This window comes from Erpetoichthys calabaricus, chromosome 6, assembly GCF_900747795.2.
Source record: "Erpetoichthys calabaricus chromosome 6, fErpCal1.3, whole genome shotgun sequence".
Classification (NCBI taxonomy): Eukaryota; Metazoa; Chordata; class Cladistia; order Polypteriformes; family Polypteridae; genus Erpetoichthys; species Erpetoichthys calabaricus.
Genome location: NC_041399.2, coordinates 34509449 through 34527570, shown reverse-complemented (window position 1 = coordinate 34527570; position 18122 = coordinate 34509449). Strand labels below are relative to the sequence as shown.

Sequence of the window (18122 nt, the reverse complement as noted above, 5' to 3'; positions counted from 1 at the left end):
GGAAAGTATTCACAGCACATCACTTTTTCCACATTTTGTTATGTTACAGCCTTATTCCAAAATGGATTAAATTCATTTTTTTCCCCTCAGAATTCTACACACAACACCCCATAATGACAACATGAAAAAAGTTTACTTGAGGTTTTTGCAAATTTATTAAAAATAAAAAAACTGAGAAATCACATGTACATAAGTATTCACAGCCTTTGCTCAATACTTTGTCGATGCACCTTTGGCAGCATTTACAGCCTCAAGTCTTTTTGAATATGATGCCACAAGCTTGGCACACCTATCCTTGGCCAGTTTCGGCCATTCCTCTTTGCAGCACCTCTTAAGCTAAATCAGACTGGATGGGAAGCGTCGGTGCACAGCCATTTTAAGATCTCTCCAGAGATGTTCAATCGGATTCAAGTCTGGGCTCTGGCTGGGCCACTCAAGAACATTCACAGAGTTGTCCTGAAGCCACTCCTTTGATATCTTGGCTGTGTGCTTAGGGCTGTTGCCCTGTTGAAAGATGAACTGTTGCCCCAGTCTGAGGTCAAGAGCGCTCTGGAGCAGGTTTTCATCCAGGATGTCTCTGTACATTGCTGCAGTCATCTTTCCCTTTATCCTGACTAGTCTCCCAGTCCCTGCCGCTGAAAAACATCCCCACAGCATGATGCTGCCACTACCATGCTTCACTGTAGGGATGGTATTGGCCTGGTGATGAGTGGTGCCTGGTTTCCTCCAAACGTGACGCCTGGCATTCACACCAAAGAGTTCAATCTTTGTCTCATCAGACCAGAGAATTTTCTTTCTCATGGTCTGAGAGTCCTTCAGGTGTCTTTTGGCAAACTCCAGGCGGGTTGCCATGTGCCTTTTACTAAGGAGTGGCTTCTGAATGGCCACTCTACCATACAGGCCTGATTGGTGGATTGCTGCAGAGATGGTTGTAATTCTGGAAGGTTCTCCTCTCTCCACAGAGGACCTCTGGAGCTCTGACAGAGTGACCATCGGGTTCTTGGTCAAAATCCCTGACTAAGGCCCTTCTCCCCTGATCGCTCAGTTTAGATGGCTGGCCAGCTCTAGGAAGAGTCCTGGTGGTTTCGAACTTCTTCCACTTACAGATGATGGAGGCCACTGTGCTCATTGGGACCTTCAAAGCAGCAGACATTTTTCTGTAACCTTCCCCAGATTTGTGCCTCGAGACAATCCTGTCTCGGAGGTCTACAGGCAATTCCTTTGACTTCATACTTGGTTTGTGCTCTGACATGAACTGTCAACTGTGGGACCTTATATAGACAGGTGTGTGCCTTTCCAAATCATGTCCAATCAACTGAATTTACCACAGGTGGACTCCAATTAAGCTGCAGAAACATCTCAAGGATGATCAGGGGAAACAGGATGCACCTATGCTCAATTTTGAGCTTCATGGCAAAGGCTGTGAATACTTATGTACATGTGCTTTCTCAATTTTTTTTATTTTTAATAAATTTGCAAAAACCTCAAGTAAACTTTTTTCACATTGTCATTATGGGGTGTGTTGTGTAGAATTCTGAGGAAAAAAATGAATTTAATCCATTTTGGAATAAGGCTGTAACATAACAAAATGTGGGAAAAGTGATGTGCTGTGAATACTTTCTGGATGCACTGTATAATATTTACTATGCAGTACTGGTAGATCTTTAGGAGTTGCAAACTGAAGCAGTATTTCTTCCTCTTAATTCCACTAGACTAGGTCTTAATCCAAGCATTGTTGCTGTGGATTGCATGTTTTCCATGTATCACAGTTGTTTTTTTCAGATTTTCCCTTTCTACATCAGAAAAAAATTCTGATGCATGGGGGTTGAATTTTGTTTTGTTTTCCTTCTTTTTTACTCTTCACATTCATTTAGAAGTAAAGAGCTGTATCTGTTATTATTACTTGTTTGACTGAGTAGCACAACATTATAATTTTCTGGTTTATAAAAATAAAATACTAAAAAAAGAAATTTTCTGATTGGTGGATTGGTCATAAGTAATTGTCTTGTTTAAGTTGAGTTTGATGCATATTCAAAAGTGTTGTTGTTTGACTAATGCCCTGTCCAGGATGGGTGTCTGCTTTATCCCCAGTCTCATGATCATAAAATCATAAAAATAAATGGATGGTATCTCATTCTGTCATATATATGTGATCTGATATTCTTGTTTTCCATGTAAACTGGCAAATAGTACTTACCTGTCTGTCTACCTCTGGCAGTAAAAGAAGGAGGTATTGTTGAAAATGTTGAGGTAAGGATGCAAATGTATGTTTGTTTATCAAGGCCCGCAAGTTGGTGTTCACTAAAATAGAACCAGGTGTTTCAATGTCAATGTCTTCAGCCTTTGTCCATTTTAGGTGCCCTGGAAAGAAACATACAAATAGTTTATGCATGCTCTGTTGCATTTAATTAGAATTCTCATTTATATACGGACAAAAAAGGGATGACTTTTCCTGATAATTCTACCTAGAACTTGGATTTATCTCAAGGACGGAGGAAGTCCTGTCAATCCAACAGGACATTCATTTGATTTATAATTTCGAAGTTACAGCTTCTTACTGAGATACATACACTGGAGTAGATGCCATGGCTGGAAGACTGGCAGCCTGGAAGATATTAGTAAAAGATTTCAAAGAAAAGGTGGGAGTGAAAGAAGAAGAGGAGAAAGAGGAGGAGGAATAGTCCAACATAAGAAAGAACATATTGCTCTTTGAGTCAAGATATGTGAGTTCCATTTTAAGGCTGAACTGGAAGCCATGACTTTCATGATAGACATCATTTTCAATACATTAAATAAACCAAGTGAGAGAGTCCACTATTCTACGTACTGTTTTTGAAAACACAATTTCTATGTGAATATTTGTTGAGTTGATTATAGCGATGCTTCAAAACTCAAACAAATGCAGTAAGAATAGTTGCTAAGCAACATCCCTGTTCCATGGAATTCCCTGTTTCTATCTGATACAGAGTTTAAAAGGGAGTGTGTAGGCAGCAGTGGTTATGCTCTTACTTTGATTCTAATTCTTGCAATGTCTTGTCACTGCTTTACTGTTTAATCACAAAAAGATACAAACCATTTTTTTAACTTTGATATAAGAAAATTCTTTGAAAGAAATCAACCTACCTGTCTGAAAAATTCAAGACATTATGAATCAATAGATGATTCTGAAATTCAATCCAGTAATATGGTATAATTCTATGAAGTAAAGTCCAGGGAACAGTTCTCCACTGTGAGAGGTCAACTTGAAATGAAATTTGCTTCAGTTGCTGTTTGGCAAAAATTATCGTACCAGGGGCTTGTATAAACAGTGTGTAAGCACAAACATGTTGTGTACTCCTGTTTCTAAGCTCACTTCGAAATGTATAAAAACTAAACATGGAGTAAAGCCACGCACATTTTCATGGCAGCCTCACACCATGTGGACGCAAGTTTCTGGTTGGTTTTGCAAACGGGTAGCACTCAGTGTCAAAGCAGTGCTACAGTTTCTGTTTGGTTTCCCTTTATTTTTTTAGATTTGCATCAATGGCGCATGATTGATCAAATACACTGAAATTAATGGTATATTATTTACAAATTTAATTCATTTGATTGTAATCATTCTGTAACAATATAATGGTGCACGGAATGGCCAAACTATTCCAACTATCACGGGTGCTTTAGCATTGTTAGAAGACATTGAAAATGGAAGAATCAGAAGAGTATGTATTTATAGATTATGATGACTGGCTTCTAACTCAATTTTGATTTCCAAGAGCTGTCCCCTTGGAGCGGTGTACTGAACCATCGCTGGCTTTACAAAAGCAGACTTTGAGGAATTGTGCTGTATTTGCTCCTTTGCAAGCTCTGTCCACTCTCAGATTTTTAGCCACAGGAGCTTTTCAACGTGAACTTGCTGACAGATTTGGAATTTTACAAACATCACTGAGTCGCGTAATGCCAGGTGTTTAGGATGTTATTATTTGCTTGTCGTCCAGATATATAAGATTTCCTTAAACTGTGGTTGAACTGAGAACCATCAAAGTGCAATTCACAGCAACGTCTAGTTTTCCAAATGTAAACGGAATGGTCAATTACATGCACATTGCTATTGCAACGGTACTGGGCAAGTTACATCAGCCTGGGGATGAATCACCAAAAGAATGAGCTGTCATAACATCACTTATAGCAGAAGACCCTATAAAATTGGCAACTCTGCACAGTCGCAGGTGCTTTTTCCAACTAGTGCACAAGCAGTCCTTTTAAGGATAGCAAGCCACCTCAAAGAGCCATTTAAAGAGCATAGAATCTATCCGTTGTGGCACTTGGTGTTGATGCTACACTATAAAGGAGCATTCAGAGAATGAATTTGATTATGTAAATAGAAAAGATTTCCATTCTATTAATGTGCTGCTCTATAGCCAACAGAAAGTATGTCACATTCTGAAAGCATGTAGTGTGCTGCATAATGTGGCACACAATTGTGGCTTACCTGTACTTGAAGAGATGCTTAAAGATGAACATGACCCTCACCAAATGATCAGCAAAATCGGACAGCATTTCAACTTTGTTTGAATGTAATTAGCAGAATGTAAAAACAGGTAATAAGATGCTGCATCTATTTTTAACCAATTAATTTAATTTGGGATCAGTATCACATAGTACATCCTTTACATTCAGTGCCGGTGCTAGGTTATTTTGCTCTCCAGGCCCAAGCTTATTAGTACGCAAACCGACTGTTAAGTAACTAACCCGTGTGGCTGATTCACCCACCCCCAATGATCTGCGCATTAGGCAAATGCCTAATTCGCCTTAATGGTGGCGCAGGCCCTGCTTATATTCTTTAGTTGAATGGCCACATCTCTTACAGCATCCACTATTGCATTCTGTGACTCTAGAACAGCGTCTGGCAGTACAAAGCTAGATGGTCACCCAGTGGTTTCCAAGGCAGAGGAGTGTGAGCTGCCAGCGGCCAAAGTTGTGCTTGGCACAGCAGCACCATCACCACCTGGAGTCACATCCTCGGCACTGAGGGCAACTTTTGTAATATTGTCTGAAACAGAATCAACAGACAGTGGACTGCAACTTTCCTTTTCATGTTGACTTTGATATCTGACCACTTCTTTTATATTTCTGAACTTAACGTGTCTCCGCCATGCTGTATTACTTCATCAAGTTCTTTTTGTTGCTTATACCACTGCTTAAGCCAACAAATAGTACATTTTTCCTTGCTTCCACTTTATATTAGTTAAAATTCTTTTTTCCATGTGCTTTTGCCATAGTCTTTTAACAAAACACTGAACAGAAGGGGCTACAGTAATCCCTCGCTATATCGCGCTTCGACTTTTGCGGCTTCACTCTCGCGGATTTTATATGTAAGCATATCTAAATATATAACGCAGATTTTTCGCTGCTTCGTGGGTTTCTGCGGACAATGGGTCTTTTTACTTCTGGTACATGCTTCCTCAGTTGGTCTGCCCAGTTGATTTCATACAAGGAACGCTATTGGCGGATGACTGAGAAGCTACCTAATCAGAGCACACAGTTAAAGTTCCTGTGTGCTGATTGACTCAGCGACGGAGTGCTGCATTAACCAGGAAGTCTCATCTCACTCATTCAGCATTAACGTGCTCCTGCTACTGCTTCAGGGGCCGTGTCCAAGCACCAACAGAAGATGCAAATGATTGCAGAAAAGGTAAAAGTTTTGGATATGTTGAAGGAAGGGAACAGCTACACTGCTGCAGGACACCATTACAGCATCAATGAGTCCACGATTCTTTTTATTTAAAAAGGAGGAAAAGCATATAAGATCTACAGCCGCAGTGTCCTTTAACCAGGGCGCAAAACGCAGTTGCAAGTGGACGTGATAAGGCAGTAGTCTGGATGGAATCTGCTTTAGGGATTTGGATTGAAGACTGATGGAAGAAGAATGACGGCGGTGCTACACAGCCGCCTGAAGAGGCTCCTTTAGAAGAGCTGTAATGCTCTCCTTTGTTGTGCAGTAAAATTAAACTCATCGTTATTGGACAAGTCGTCGTGTCATTGTTGGTGAGTAACCATAATTAATTATCTACGTTCAGTACTTATTACATGTACATAGTTTAGTGTCACTGTACACACATTTTACTGTGTACAATTTTTCTTGCATTGTACGTATTTATTGCTGGTGGCCTGTCTGTCGTAATGGCTGTAACATATGTAATATCGGAGACGCTCGATATCTTTAAAATAATATTTAGGGTTTACTGTATATAAACTGTGTTTACATACATAATTTCAACGAATCTTACCTAATATCTAAGAGAATACAAAGGGTTTATGCTGTATAATTGTGAGGGAAATGTTTATAATAGTGTGGGAGAGTTTATAAGGGCTTAAAATATATAAAAAGAACCGTATGAACATATGGTTTCTACTTCGCGGATTTTCACCTTTCGCGGGGGGTTCTGGAACGCAACCCCCGCGATGGAGGAGGGATTACTGTATTTATATTGCTTTGCATATTCAAATATGCAAAATTCGGGGAGGAGTCAGGATGAGGCTGTAGGCATATGCATTAAAATTCACACTGATTGGGAATTATAAAGGGAAAGTGTGTGGAACTTTTCTTACATACATGCAGCCCAAGGCCTGTAAATGTGGAGTGGCTACAGTATCTTTAGCTATATGTTAAATCTAATGCTACTATTGAAACATCTCAGAATCTCTGATTATGTTTTCAATTACATTTCTTTAACTTTCAATCTGTAGCTTTACTCGCCTCTCATTGCACATTGGTATGTAGATATCATATCAAGTGCAATGTTAGCCAACGAATAAGACATTACTGAGCTGGACTCCTGACCAATGAATAAGGGAGATGGCAGGTCTTCAATGCAAATGCTTGTCCATGTTTGAGTGTGTTTCTTTTTTGTTGATGACAGCATTTAACCAGAAAGTGGCTTATTTAAAAATATTTTAGCAAAAATAAGTGTCTGAGACATTATGAGCATACGACTAGATAACTCAGCACGTGGATTATGTGTGACAGCTAACATGAGATTGTTTCATGGATGTTTATGGTATTGTTTTCTGTTGTCGTGCACTCACCATAGGCACCCATTCAAACTGAAACTTTGTGATATCAGTTCTCCATGAAAACATGAAATTTTTCATGACCATAACTACAAACTACATGGGGTAAGTAACATACAAGATACTATTTTTGGGGGGAGAATTCCTTTAAGTTTGGAATGTTAAATACTTTTGCTTAATGGCTCAGTGATTTTTATCAAATTTTTAATATTATTTTTGTCTTTATAGAGAACTAATTTTTTCTGTCTGGATTTGATTTCTAATCATGAATTAAAAGATTGCATTTTTGGCTAGTAGCCATTTGTGCAAGCCCAGAACTGATGGAGCGGGCAACTCTGCTTTGATGCCAATACAGAGTTTGGACTTGTAATAACTTTAAATCAATTTTGAATAATTTTTTTTTTAAATCTAGATGTATATAATGCACTATTTATTATTAGTACACAGTCAAGTTTCCTGTGCATTTTTTAAATTTAAGGTCTTGAGGTACATATAGCACACCTGTTCAGCTTCATCAACAAATTAATTAATTAATCAACAAACTATATGTGTTTAAATATTTTAAATAAACAGACTACTTTATTAATAATGACTGTTTCAAATGCACTCTACAAAGCATAAAATTACTACATATGAATAAATAAGTATGGTGCATAATATTAATAACTAGTCAAAATATAATGTAACTGGTTTGTGCTCATGAAGAAAAACATTTACCTCAGAAGGAACAGTGATGGGAGTGCTAGCATGAAATAGTATTCAGTTGTCTTTTGAATCAATTTATTTATTACTAGCCATGTGCGCCCAACTATGTTGCGTGTGTTAAAGTTGTCTGTGAAGGGCTCCCTGTTTAAACGCAGCTGCCAGTCGTGAACTGGGCCCTTCATCGCACAGCATTATGATTTTTTATAAGGGAAACAAAATTACAAAACAAAACCCTTGGACATTGATTTGATAGGAACGGTCTACTCGGAATCACTGTCCGAATAGTAATTATGTGGTGGTGGAGGAGGATTTCTGCTTCTCTCCGTTCACAGTCTGTCTCGTTTTCATGACGCTGTCGTTTCCTCTCACGATCTCTTCTCAACCTTTCTCCAATCTTGCAGGTTGCTTTGTGGCAATCAAAAGAGTAAGGAAGAACCAATGCCTCTTTCTTGAACTCCAAACGCCGACTGATGGAAAATCACAGAAGTGTGTCCGACTTATATACTCTGACTGCCGACTCCAAGAAGTGGGTGAACATTCGATTTGGACGAAGTGCTGCCAACGACGGTCGATAGAAACACAAAAAACCACAGTCTCGACAATGAAGCAGGTGTAGACGCCAGATCTAAACACAAAGCACAGTGTCGACGCCAGATCTAAACACAAAGACTGGTATCGACAGTGTTTGTAAACAAAAGTAACAAACCAAGGTGTTGTGTATTCAGCCAGTACAAACAGCACATAGTCTCCTTTAGTTCAATCCTCTTTAATCACCACACTCCATCCTCATCCAACGATCCTCCCCCTCACTTCCTCTCCTCCTCCATCACTACTGCCCTCTACTGAACACAGCAGGAACACCACACAAGGCAGTGAATTCGCGGACAAAGATCAAGATCCAAATGAAGATTATATATAAAGATTTAATAAAACTGTATATGCATGTGAGCCTTATATGATGAAATACGACAAAATCTCCTAAGGAAAAAATATCTTGTATCAAGTACTATGGCATCATTTCATTACAAAGAACCCAACAAAAGAATTCAGAGATACAATGAAAAATGCATATTTACAAACAAGAAAATTTACTGTAAATATGTCTACTCCTAGTGGTTTTATATAAGTGACTGAGAGTGTCACAGTGTAGAGTTTTGACTGCATTAGGTGTTTTGTTTTTTTATGGAGAATTGTATAAGGAATTATAGAAAAATGGCACATAGCCAGTTTCTGAGACTGTGGTCAGACAGATTTGGTAGTCTTCGTCGTAAGTTTGTTCTGGAGGTCTACACACTGTATATGTGGGCGATGATTAATCTGGTTCTGCTTTATGCTGTCATGCTTTTATTATTATTATTATAAATATAGAAGCTGACAAGTAGCTGTTTCCCTGGGTTAGATTCTCTTAGGTGAGAGTACAGAGGAGGTGCTTTGGGAAGTGCAGCATAGTCACTATGATTAAAGCATACACGTGTGTGAGAAGATACGCCATTCTTTAACGACAAGTGCATGCATGTGAGTAGGTCACAAGTCAGTCGGTACCCAGAAAATCACATAAAAGTAGAGAGCGGAGTATGTGTAAGGTGTAAGCAGTGCATTTATTAATTTTTTTTCTTTTTGCCCTTGGAAGGCCAAAAATGACCAGGAATGCCATACTTAATATTCTATAAAGGTAATAAAGGAAGAGAGAAACAAAATAAAAACAGAAAAAGTGAACAAGTACGGTTTCATTCAGGACTGGTCTTAGTGTGAGCAGTGCAAAGCGAAGGGACACTACTTGGCACCCAACCACCACCTCTTCAATATCTTAAGTACAATATGCCCATTTTATTAATTAGCAAATAAGAATGCAAACATACTATCAGTACACAAATATGAGAGGGTCCCAATGACAAAACTCTTCCACATATTGAAGATTTTGTGCATTAAAGACACTTGTTAATGTTTCTCATGCATGGGCATAAAAGATAATAAGTAGAAATTACAGTGGTACACTGGTACCATATATTGAGCAAATGCTGAATCGCCAGTTAAACTGACAGTACTTAGCAAAGTGGAGTTAGCCAGACGCTGCACCAACTGGAAACCCTAGAAATCTCACAGTTCTGCGCAACCTGATCCTGTGCATCAACTAATTGTTCCCAGAGCTCCTTGAGTTCAGTTTTTAGGGAAACAACCTTTTTACTTGTTCCAGTTTTTCAAATCATGACATTGAAATACAGTTTACAACACAGTACTGACCAGTGGTGTTGCCACTGTTACCACTTGCTGCTAGATGAGTGGTAATACAAATACTTGGAGTACTTGTTGCCAGTCAATGTGGCCAGGTTACTAATGTAAGGCTTACATCTTTTCTACTGCTAGAATGATAGGCAGTTCAGAGCCTAAAGCTATTTCTTTAATCTTCTGTCTGCTTACAACAGGCCATAACCTGTCACTGTTTTTGGCTCTGAGACACTGCACACTATATAACACTGGAGATCCCTCCAGAGATATTACAACACAGAATGGTTCAGAGAGAGTAGACAATATTTGAACAGATTATGATCATTGAGGGAGCAGGTGTCTCAAGTGTCTATGCCTGACAATCAGATGAGACTTTCTAATCATTTTTTTTTCTGATGATAAATTCATGAAATGTAGCATTTACCATGTTTACAGAGGCAAGCAGACCCTAGAATGCAGCTTACACATTCAATGTGATACCTCAGACCATCTTGAATTCATTGGGACATCCACTCTGGACTGGCAACTTCCCGAATCTCCTCCATGTATACTTGTAAATAATCATTGTTACGGGAAATTGAAACACTTGGACTTGTTTGAAAATGGCCTTATAAACCTTCCCAGGCTCATAAGCTGGATCAAGTACTTCTCAGAAACAATGCAAAAGTCTTTTGACCTTGGCATGGTGTTCCCACAAACCAGAATGCTGCAAGATCAATCTGGCAAAGGTTCTGCTTTCACATACAGTTGGTAGCATTTCCTGATCATTAACTAATGAAGTACACTGTATTAGTAGCATCTGTCTCTAAATAACTAATAGAAGAAGAAAAATGAAGTTTGTGCTGCTCTTATGCACAACTTCTGTATGTTGACGTATTTATTGATAAATAAATAATGAAAAATAAATTTATTGTGTTAACCGACTCCTGAATTTAGATATTTTAAACTTAAGATTTGATAATGACAGGATAATTGTTAAAGGTTTCCTCACATGTTAAAGCACTTTTTAAGATAGTTTGCATACTCTGTCATGACTGCATATACAATTTATTGCTATCATAATATGCATCAAAGCTAAGTGATTAATGTAGTAGATTGTATGTTCCAAGAATTTCATTTCAATTTCACCATTTCAATCACTATCATGGACACACTATGTAACTTTGAGCATGTCACTTAACAGGACAATGTCCCAACTGTAATAAGGTATACACAGAATTGTATTACTGCATTTACTTACAACTTACAGGTCAAATAAAAACAAATGACTTTCTCATTTACCTAAACCAGATTTCTTCAGTTTCTTTAAATGTTGGCTAATTTGTTTCCCTGTTGGAGATCTCTGGCCATGTTTCAAATCCTTTTCACATCCATCTCCATCCCCAAATCCATTTTTAGACTCAGAACCTGCAGAGAAAAATGTGTCAATTGTGGAAAAAAGCAGAAAAAGAAAACACAAACACAATAATGATGTAGCATGTATAGAGTTGTGTAATGAAAATTTATATAACCATAGCCAGGCCTCATAACAAGTGTGGAAGCCGAGGTAAATGAAAAATAGCAGAGTAGAGAATATTCAAGGCAAAAACACTATCAATACAGTTCTAAATGATGCATTAAAATCTTTTACTTTGTAACAGTAATATGGAGGTGTATTATCTTCAGAATCACTTTTACATGCCAAGACATTTTTAAGGCTGATGTACAGAACTACTTAAAACCAACTGCAATTATTTAGTAGACTTGAGTGCACAATACATCTCCATTAAGTTTATACGACGGGGATTGGGGGATGACTTTTCTGTCCTAATTAAAGACAAAGCAGGAATGGCCATACTGGCACAATGTACAAATTCAACAACATTTTCATAATACACATTAAATATTAATAAAAAGACATACAGACAATAGACAATTACATGTTAGGCTTCTATAATACAGTTATTCAATAAGTTACATTGTGTACTGCCAACAGACTTCCATCCATCCATCCATTTTCCAACCCGCTGAATCCGAACTACTCTGCCCAATATATTTTTAATAATTTAAATAGATTTAACATGATACAAACTTAGTAATGAGTTTAAAGAATATAGCCCAAAACACTACAAAGCAGTTAAGTTCAATATAAACATGCAAACTAATGAAGAACAATGCAATATAGAATGTTAAAAAAGGCAGGACCGTGAGCCACAATGTTGCTGGTTTGCAGACAGACATGCTACCATTTGTACTATTCTGCAATCACTGTAAGCTGGCTTTAAGATCACCCTTTACAACTATTAAATGCAAACGATCACTGTGATTTTCTTTTCTTTTTTTTCCCCCCAACAATTAAATTAACATTCAGTAAGGTTGGATTTTTGTAGTTCTCACTGATGCATTTGTGAAAACCAACAATTAAGAACTTCTTTTCAGTGAGTTAGTGAGTCAATCACAGACATATAATTTCATATATATGTATTGTTATGGGAGGTGACAATGGACTAATGTAAAGGCTAGGATGGATGGTGCTCCCTTTCCCGGGTGGGACAATAAAATGGCTGGGCTGGTGGAGACAGATTTTTAAGACTGTACATCCCTCGCTATATCGCGCTTCGCCTTTCACGGCTTCACTCTATCGTGGATTTTACATGTAAGCATATTTAAATATATATCGCGGATTTTTTGCTGGTTCGCGGATTTCTGAGGACAATGGGTCTTTTAATTTCTGGTACATGCTTCCTCAGTTGGTTTGCCCAGTTGATTTCATACAAGGGAGGCTATTGGCAGATGGCTGAGAAGCTACCCAACTTACTTTTCTCTGATCCTGACATAGGGGGTGTGAGCAGGGGGGCTGTTCGCACACCTAGACGATACGGACGCTCGTCTAAAAATGCTGAAAGATTATCTTCACGTTGATACCTTCTGTGTGCAGCTGCTTCCTGAAGCGCCATGCTGCACGGTGCTTCGCATACTTAAAAGCTCAAAGGGCACGTATTGATTTTTCAGTTTGTTTTTCTCTGTCTCTCTCTCTCTCTCTCTCTCTCTCTCTCTCTCCCTGCTCCTGACGGAGGGGATGTGAGCTGCCGCCTTCAACAGCTTTGTACCGGCGGTGCTTCGCATACTTAAAAACAAACAGCCCTATTGATTTGTTTGCTTTCCTCTCTGTTTCCTTTGAAGAGGAAGATATGTTTGCATTCTTTTAATTGTGAGACAGAACTGTCATCTCTGTCTTGTCATGGAGCACAGTTTAAACTTTTGAAAAAGAGACAAATGTTTGTTTGCAGTGTTTGAATAATGTTCCTGTCTCTCTACAACCTCCTGTGTTTCTGCGCAAATCTGTGACCCAAGCATGACAATATAAAAATAACCATATAAACATATGGTTTCTACTTTGCGGATTTTCTTATTTCGCGGGTGGCTCTGGAACGCAACCACCGCGATGGAGGAGGGATTACTGTATACTCCTCTGACACACTAGGTAGAAGTGCCCCATGGCAGGTACATCCATACTAATACCTGTTATATCTCAGCCAGGGTTCCTTCTCTGGCTGGGGTTCAAATGCTTGTTTTGTGTCTTTGTTATACATTTTTGATTTATTTGTAACCTTTATTGTTTGTTTTGTTTATGATTTGCAGTATTTTTTGTGTTTATTCTATCTGTACCAAACCCTGTCATATGTTTCGTGTGTTGTGTGGGTGGTCCCCAAAAAGGCAGTCCAGGAACTGCTCTCCACCTTATATATCCAGTGGTCTTCCACAGTTCATGGCAGTCCATCGTGAATGTGCTCTGGAGTTGGTGAGTTAACATGTGATTGCTGTGCCTAGTGCTTTTGTAATATCATTGGATTTTTTGGTCTCCTGCTCTGTATGTTTGACCCCACTGTGGATTCTGTTTGGGACTTTGTTTGCTTTTGGAATTGCCTTTAAGAGGCACTGTATGTCTTTTGTGCTCTTCAGAACTCCACAACATTACAGATCAGTTTTTGGGAAGAATAAATACTTTATTTTATAAAGATTTAATAAGACTTGTGTCTAGCTGGAGTCTTTAATGGGGTTTCCCCTTCTAGAGGACATTTTTGGAAGTGGTTTGGAACTTACATACTTTGGGAATCCTAGTCATAGTAACATCTGCAGGGCATACTGGGAACTGTAGTCCCACTGGGTATCATTGCTTGGGTTCTTTGGATACAGAAAGGGGGAACTACAAGGGAACAGCTATCTCTACTCTGAGGTGCTTCTTTTGTGCAATGTTCTGGCGACAGAAGTACTCTTGGGTCTGGCGTAAAAGGGGCTACTTCAGCTAACTTAAGGAGGAAGAGTTGTGAGGAGGAGGACAATTAGGCTTGTGAGGAGGCCTTTGAGGCACAGGAAAGATTTGTGGCATCTGTATTGAAGACAAAATCCAAATAAAATGTTATTTTAACCTGTGACTAGGTTTGTGTAGGATTTGGGGTCCCAAGATGCCACAGTATGTATTTTTATTTTCTCCTACTAATGTCTTTCCTGTTTAAAATAAAAATTACTTTAAGAATGCATTAATATCAAAAATACACCAGGAAATGTATGGAATATTGAAAATTGAGCATTTAATTAATTTTAGTTTTTGGATGCTTTAATTGCCTGATGCTTTCTGTTCACACTTAAGATCTACATTTCTTTATGCTATGCCATTGTAGTGACAAACGGCAAATATGACAAGAAGGTTAACAGAAAATGGAGAACATACTCATATTAAAACTAAAGTACTAATTATGATGAAACACATTTATGTTGGTATTTAACTTTTTATTCTGTAAGCTATGCTGTAACTACATAAAATACATACTAATTATACACATGCTTTTAAATTTTTGAATTTGACGAAAAAAACACACAGACACATACTGGAAAAAAACTACTGGCAAGGACAAAACAAAAAAAATTTTAAGGGTCAAATAAATGTATTTTCTTTTGACAGAAACAAGAGCTATTGGCAGAATCTTCAGAAGCTTTAAATAAAATGATTTAAATACTGTCAAGATTATTATATCTTCTACATGTCATAGAAACTTGTATTTAATATTTTTTTTATCATCATCACAGTTTTATTTCTTTTTTGGGCCAGCAAGTCAAGTTGCTACTTCAAGATGGTTTGCGAGACAAATCTATACTTGGTACATTGGAATATATCAGATGGAAGTAAGCAACTGGTAAAAAATACAGTCATCAGGCAATTTGTAACAGATGTAATCAAAAAGTTTTTTAGTATAATTCTGTCTTTGTTAATTGTGAATTACTTGAGAATAATCTAAGAGTCATCTAAGAGTCAAAAGTAATTACTATTATCTCTAAAACTTTTCATATAAGATTTTAATTTACATGGATAAGAAAAATAAAAAAAATCCAATAAAAAAGTAGTTTAAAGAAATAAAATGGAACTGTGGTTTTGGTTCATTTTATTTTGACAAGTGCTATACAGCTGGACTCGAATGTATTCAGTTTCATCCTTTATGGTACAATGTCTCATTTGATCAGGACTCTTTAGCTCAAATAAATCCTTTTCATGCCATTATTGAATAATTTCTCTTCAAGAAATATTAACATATTGTACTATGTATAAAATGTGAAAGTCTTGACCTGGAGAATCATCAAATTGTTCATTGGGTGGATTATATACTGTACATATACACCACTTACATCCAGGGCCACTTGTAGTCTTTATGGAGCAATGGGCAGTACAGCAATTTTGGGGTTCTTGCTCCTGTTAATCTCTCTTTTCTATGTGACATTAATGTTACCCACTGGCTATAAGACAAGTGCTTGCTGAGCTTGCATATGTCAGGAAATGGCCCTGCTTCCACCATTGCTTTCTGTGTTACCTTGCATGCTTTCAAAAATATCTTGTAAAAGGGTATACAGTAAAGCACAGAATGATTAAAATTGGTTTTGATATAGAAACCAGTAAAATTACACCCCTAGAAAGTTTTAGTATTGGTGAAATAGATTAAATAACTGATTTTTGGTTTTGATCTTAAAGTGATAATAATAAAAATATAAAGGCAAATAGCAAACAGTGAAACTGGAAGGAGAAGAAGTGTAATGAGAGAGCTTGTGAGATCCTTGCTGCCACTGGTTAGAAGTCCTTTACTACTCTCATGTTTTTGTAAATGAGTATCAATACAAGAGTCACACCACAGCAGGAGAAGATCTGTAGGTTTCCAGTTCATACCACAAAGTCTGCCTGTAAAATAATGCAATCATTTTCTAAAAGAATGGAATGTTTTTTTTTTAAACAATACATAAAGTTTTTTATTTAAGAACAATACAGAAAAATTTTTACATGGTTAAAGAAGGTTATAATGTTGATTTATTGTGATGGTTTTAGCTTTGATTTGGAGGCAGTATATACAGTCACAGAGCAAATTATTAGGACCATTACACTAATACTGGGTAGGGCCTGTTTTTGCTCTCAAAATAGCCTCCGTTCCCTGTGGCATGAATTTGACAAGATGTTAGAAACATTCCTTTGAGATTCTCTTCCATGTTGACATTATTTAATAATGCAATTTCTGTCGATCTGGCAGCTGCACAGTCAAGCTGCTTACCTCCCATTCTATCACATCCCAAAGGTGTTCTATTAGATTCAGACCCAGTGACAGGAAGGCCATGCATTCAACTCACTGAACTGTCATGTTCATGAAATCAGTTTGAGATGACTTTATCACATGTTGCATTATCATACTGGAAGAAGTCATTAGAAGGTGGGCAAAGTTTGGCCATGAAGGGATCCACATGGTCAGCAATAATACTTAAATAGGCTGCAGCATTCAAGTGGTGATAGCTTAGTATTAACGGGCCCAAAGTGTGCCATGAAAACATTCCTCAAAGAACTGCACCACCACTAATCTGATCTGTTGATATAAAGTAGTTTAGGTGCATGAATTCATGCTATTGATGTTAAATTCTGACCCATAGTATCTGTGATGGCATTTTCTGCCACCATCATCTGATTGAGGCCGCTGTGTAGCCATCTGTGACGCTCTGGTCAAGTTCTCCAGCTGTCCTCAAGACAAAGCCTGGAAACAATGAGGAATGACTTAAGAATATTTATGTAGAATGCCCAGTGGGGGCTGGATGGTCTTTAGTCGGTAGAACTCCTGCAGATTTAGTTTTTTTGTCTTATATATAAGAACTCTACTATTCTACGAATTATATATCTATGTTACAAAAGCTCATATTAATTTATTTTTAGCACTTGTTGTTATTCTTGCCTAATTGAACTGGTTTTCCTTCCCTTGTAATTACTTCTATGACATATTGTAAAGCACATACATTCTATGTATGAAAATGTGCTGTAGAAACAATGGTGTTATTGTTGTGCACCTCAGCAGAAATCAAGATTAATCATCTAGTCTCCAATTGTAAAGTTTCAGGGAGCCTGTACCCATTGCAGCCTCAGCTTTCTGTTCTTGGCTGACATTGGTGGCACCTGAGGTGGCCTTATGCTGTTGCAGCCCATTTGCCTCAAGGTTTGACAAATTACGCATACTAAGATGTGTTTCTTATGACCACATTTGTACAGAGTGGTTATGTGCATTACCGTAGCCTTTCTGTCAGTTCAAACCAGTCTGGCCAATTCTCCTCTAACCTCCTTCCCTAACCTCCGTAATGTTAGACCCGAGCACCACTCAGGCTGTAAAAACAGTTCTAAAAGCATTAGTCTCTAGTGTCACTCGGGTGACTACATAGGCGCGTCTTGCATAAGACCCGAGGTTTATTTGGGCTGTAAAAGTGCCAACTACATTAGTGCCAAGCGTTACTTGGGCAGCGGTATGGGCATATCTTGCATGAGCGTCAGATCTGAATGTTACCTCAGCAACAGTGTAGACGTGTCTTTTCCTAGCCTCATAATGACATCTCATAAGAAACACCTCTCATCAGCAGTGATGACGAAGTGAATCTGTCTTTAAGTAGTGAAACTGAAACAAACAGTAAAACCAAAAGTGATTCTGGGAATCCGAAAGTGACATTCATATCACTTTCACATGTGCAATGTGCTGTACATATTATTATTATTAATCATTATTATTAATGTCATTATTATACGTTCTACACTTCTCACTTTGTTCTTTTAGTGTTTTGCATGTTATACAGCAGAAAGATGAGATTTAATAAAA

At 37.9% G+C, this 18122-nt stretch overlaps 1 protein-coding gene across 3 annotated transcripts in view; it reads right to left on the bottom strand.

Moving 5' to 3' along the window:
- Positions 1-18122, bottom strand: part of LOC114653266 (putative Polycomb group protein ASXL3) — a 304922-nt gene that overhangs the window by 40129 nt on the left and 246671 nt on the right. For all 3 annotated transcript variants that reach the window (XM_028803472.2, XM_051929094.1, XM_051929095.1), the window contains 2 exons: positions 11263-11388; positions 2198-2361 (listed from right to left, as the gene is read on the bottom strand). In XM_028803472.2, coding sequence (XP_028659305.2) covers positions 2198-2361; positions 11263-11388 — 290 coding nt within the window. The remainder of the gene's footprint in view (positions 1-2197; positions 2362-11262; positions 11389-18122) is intronic.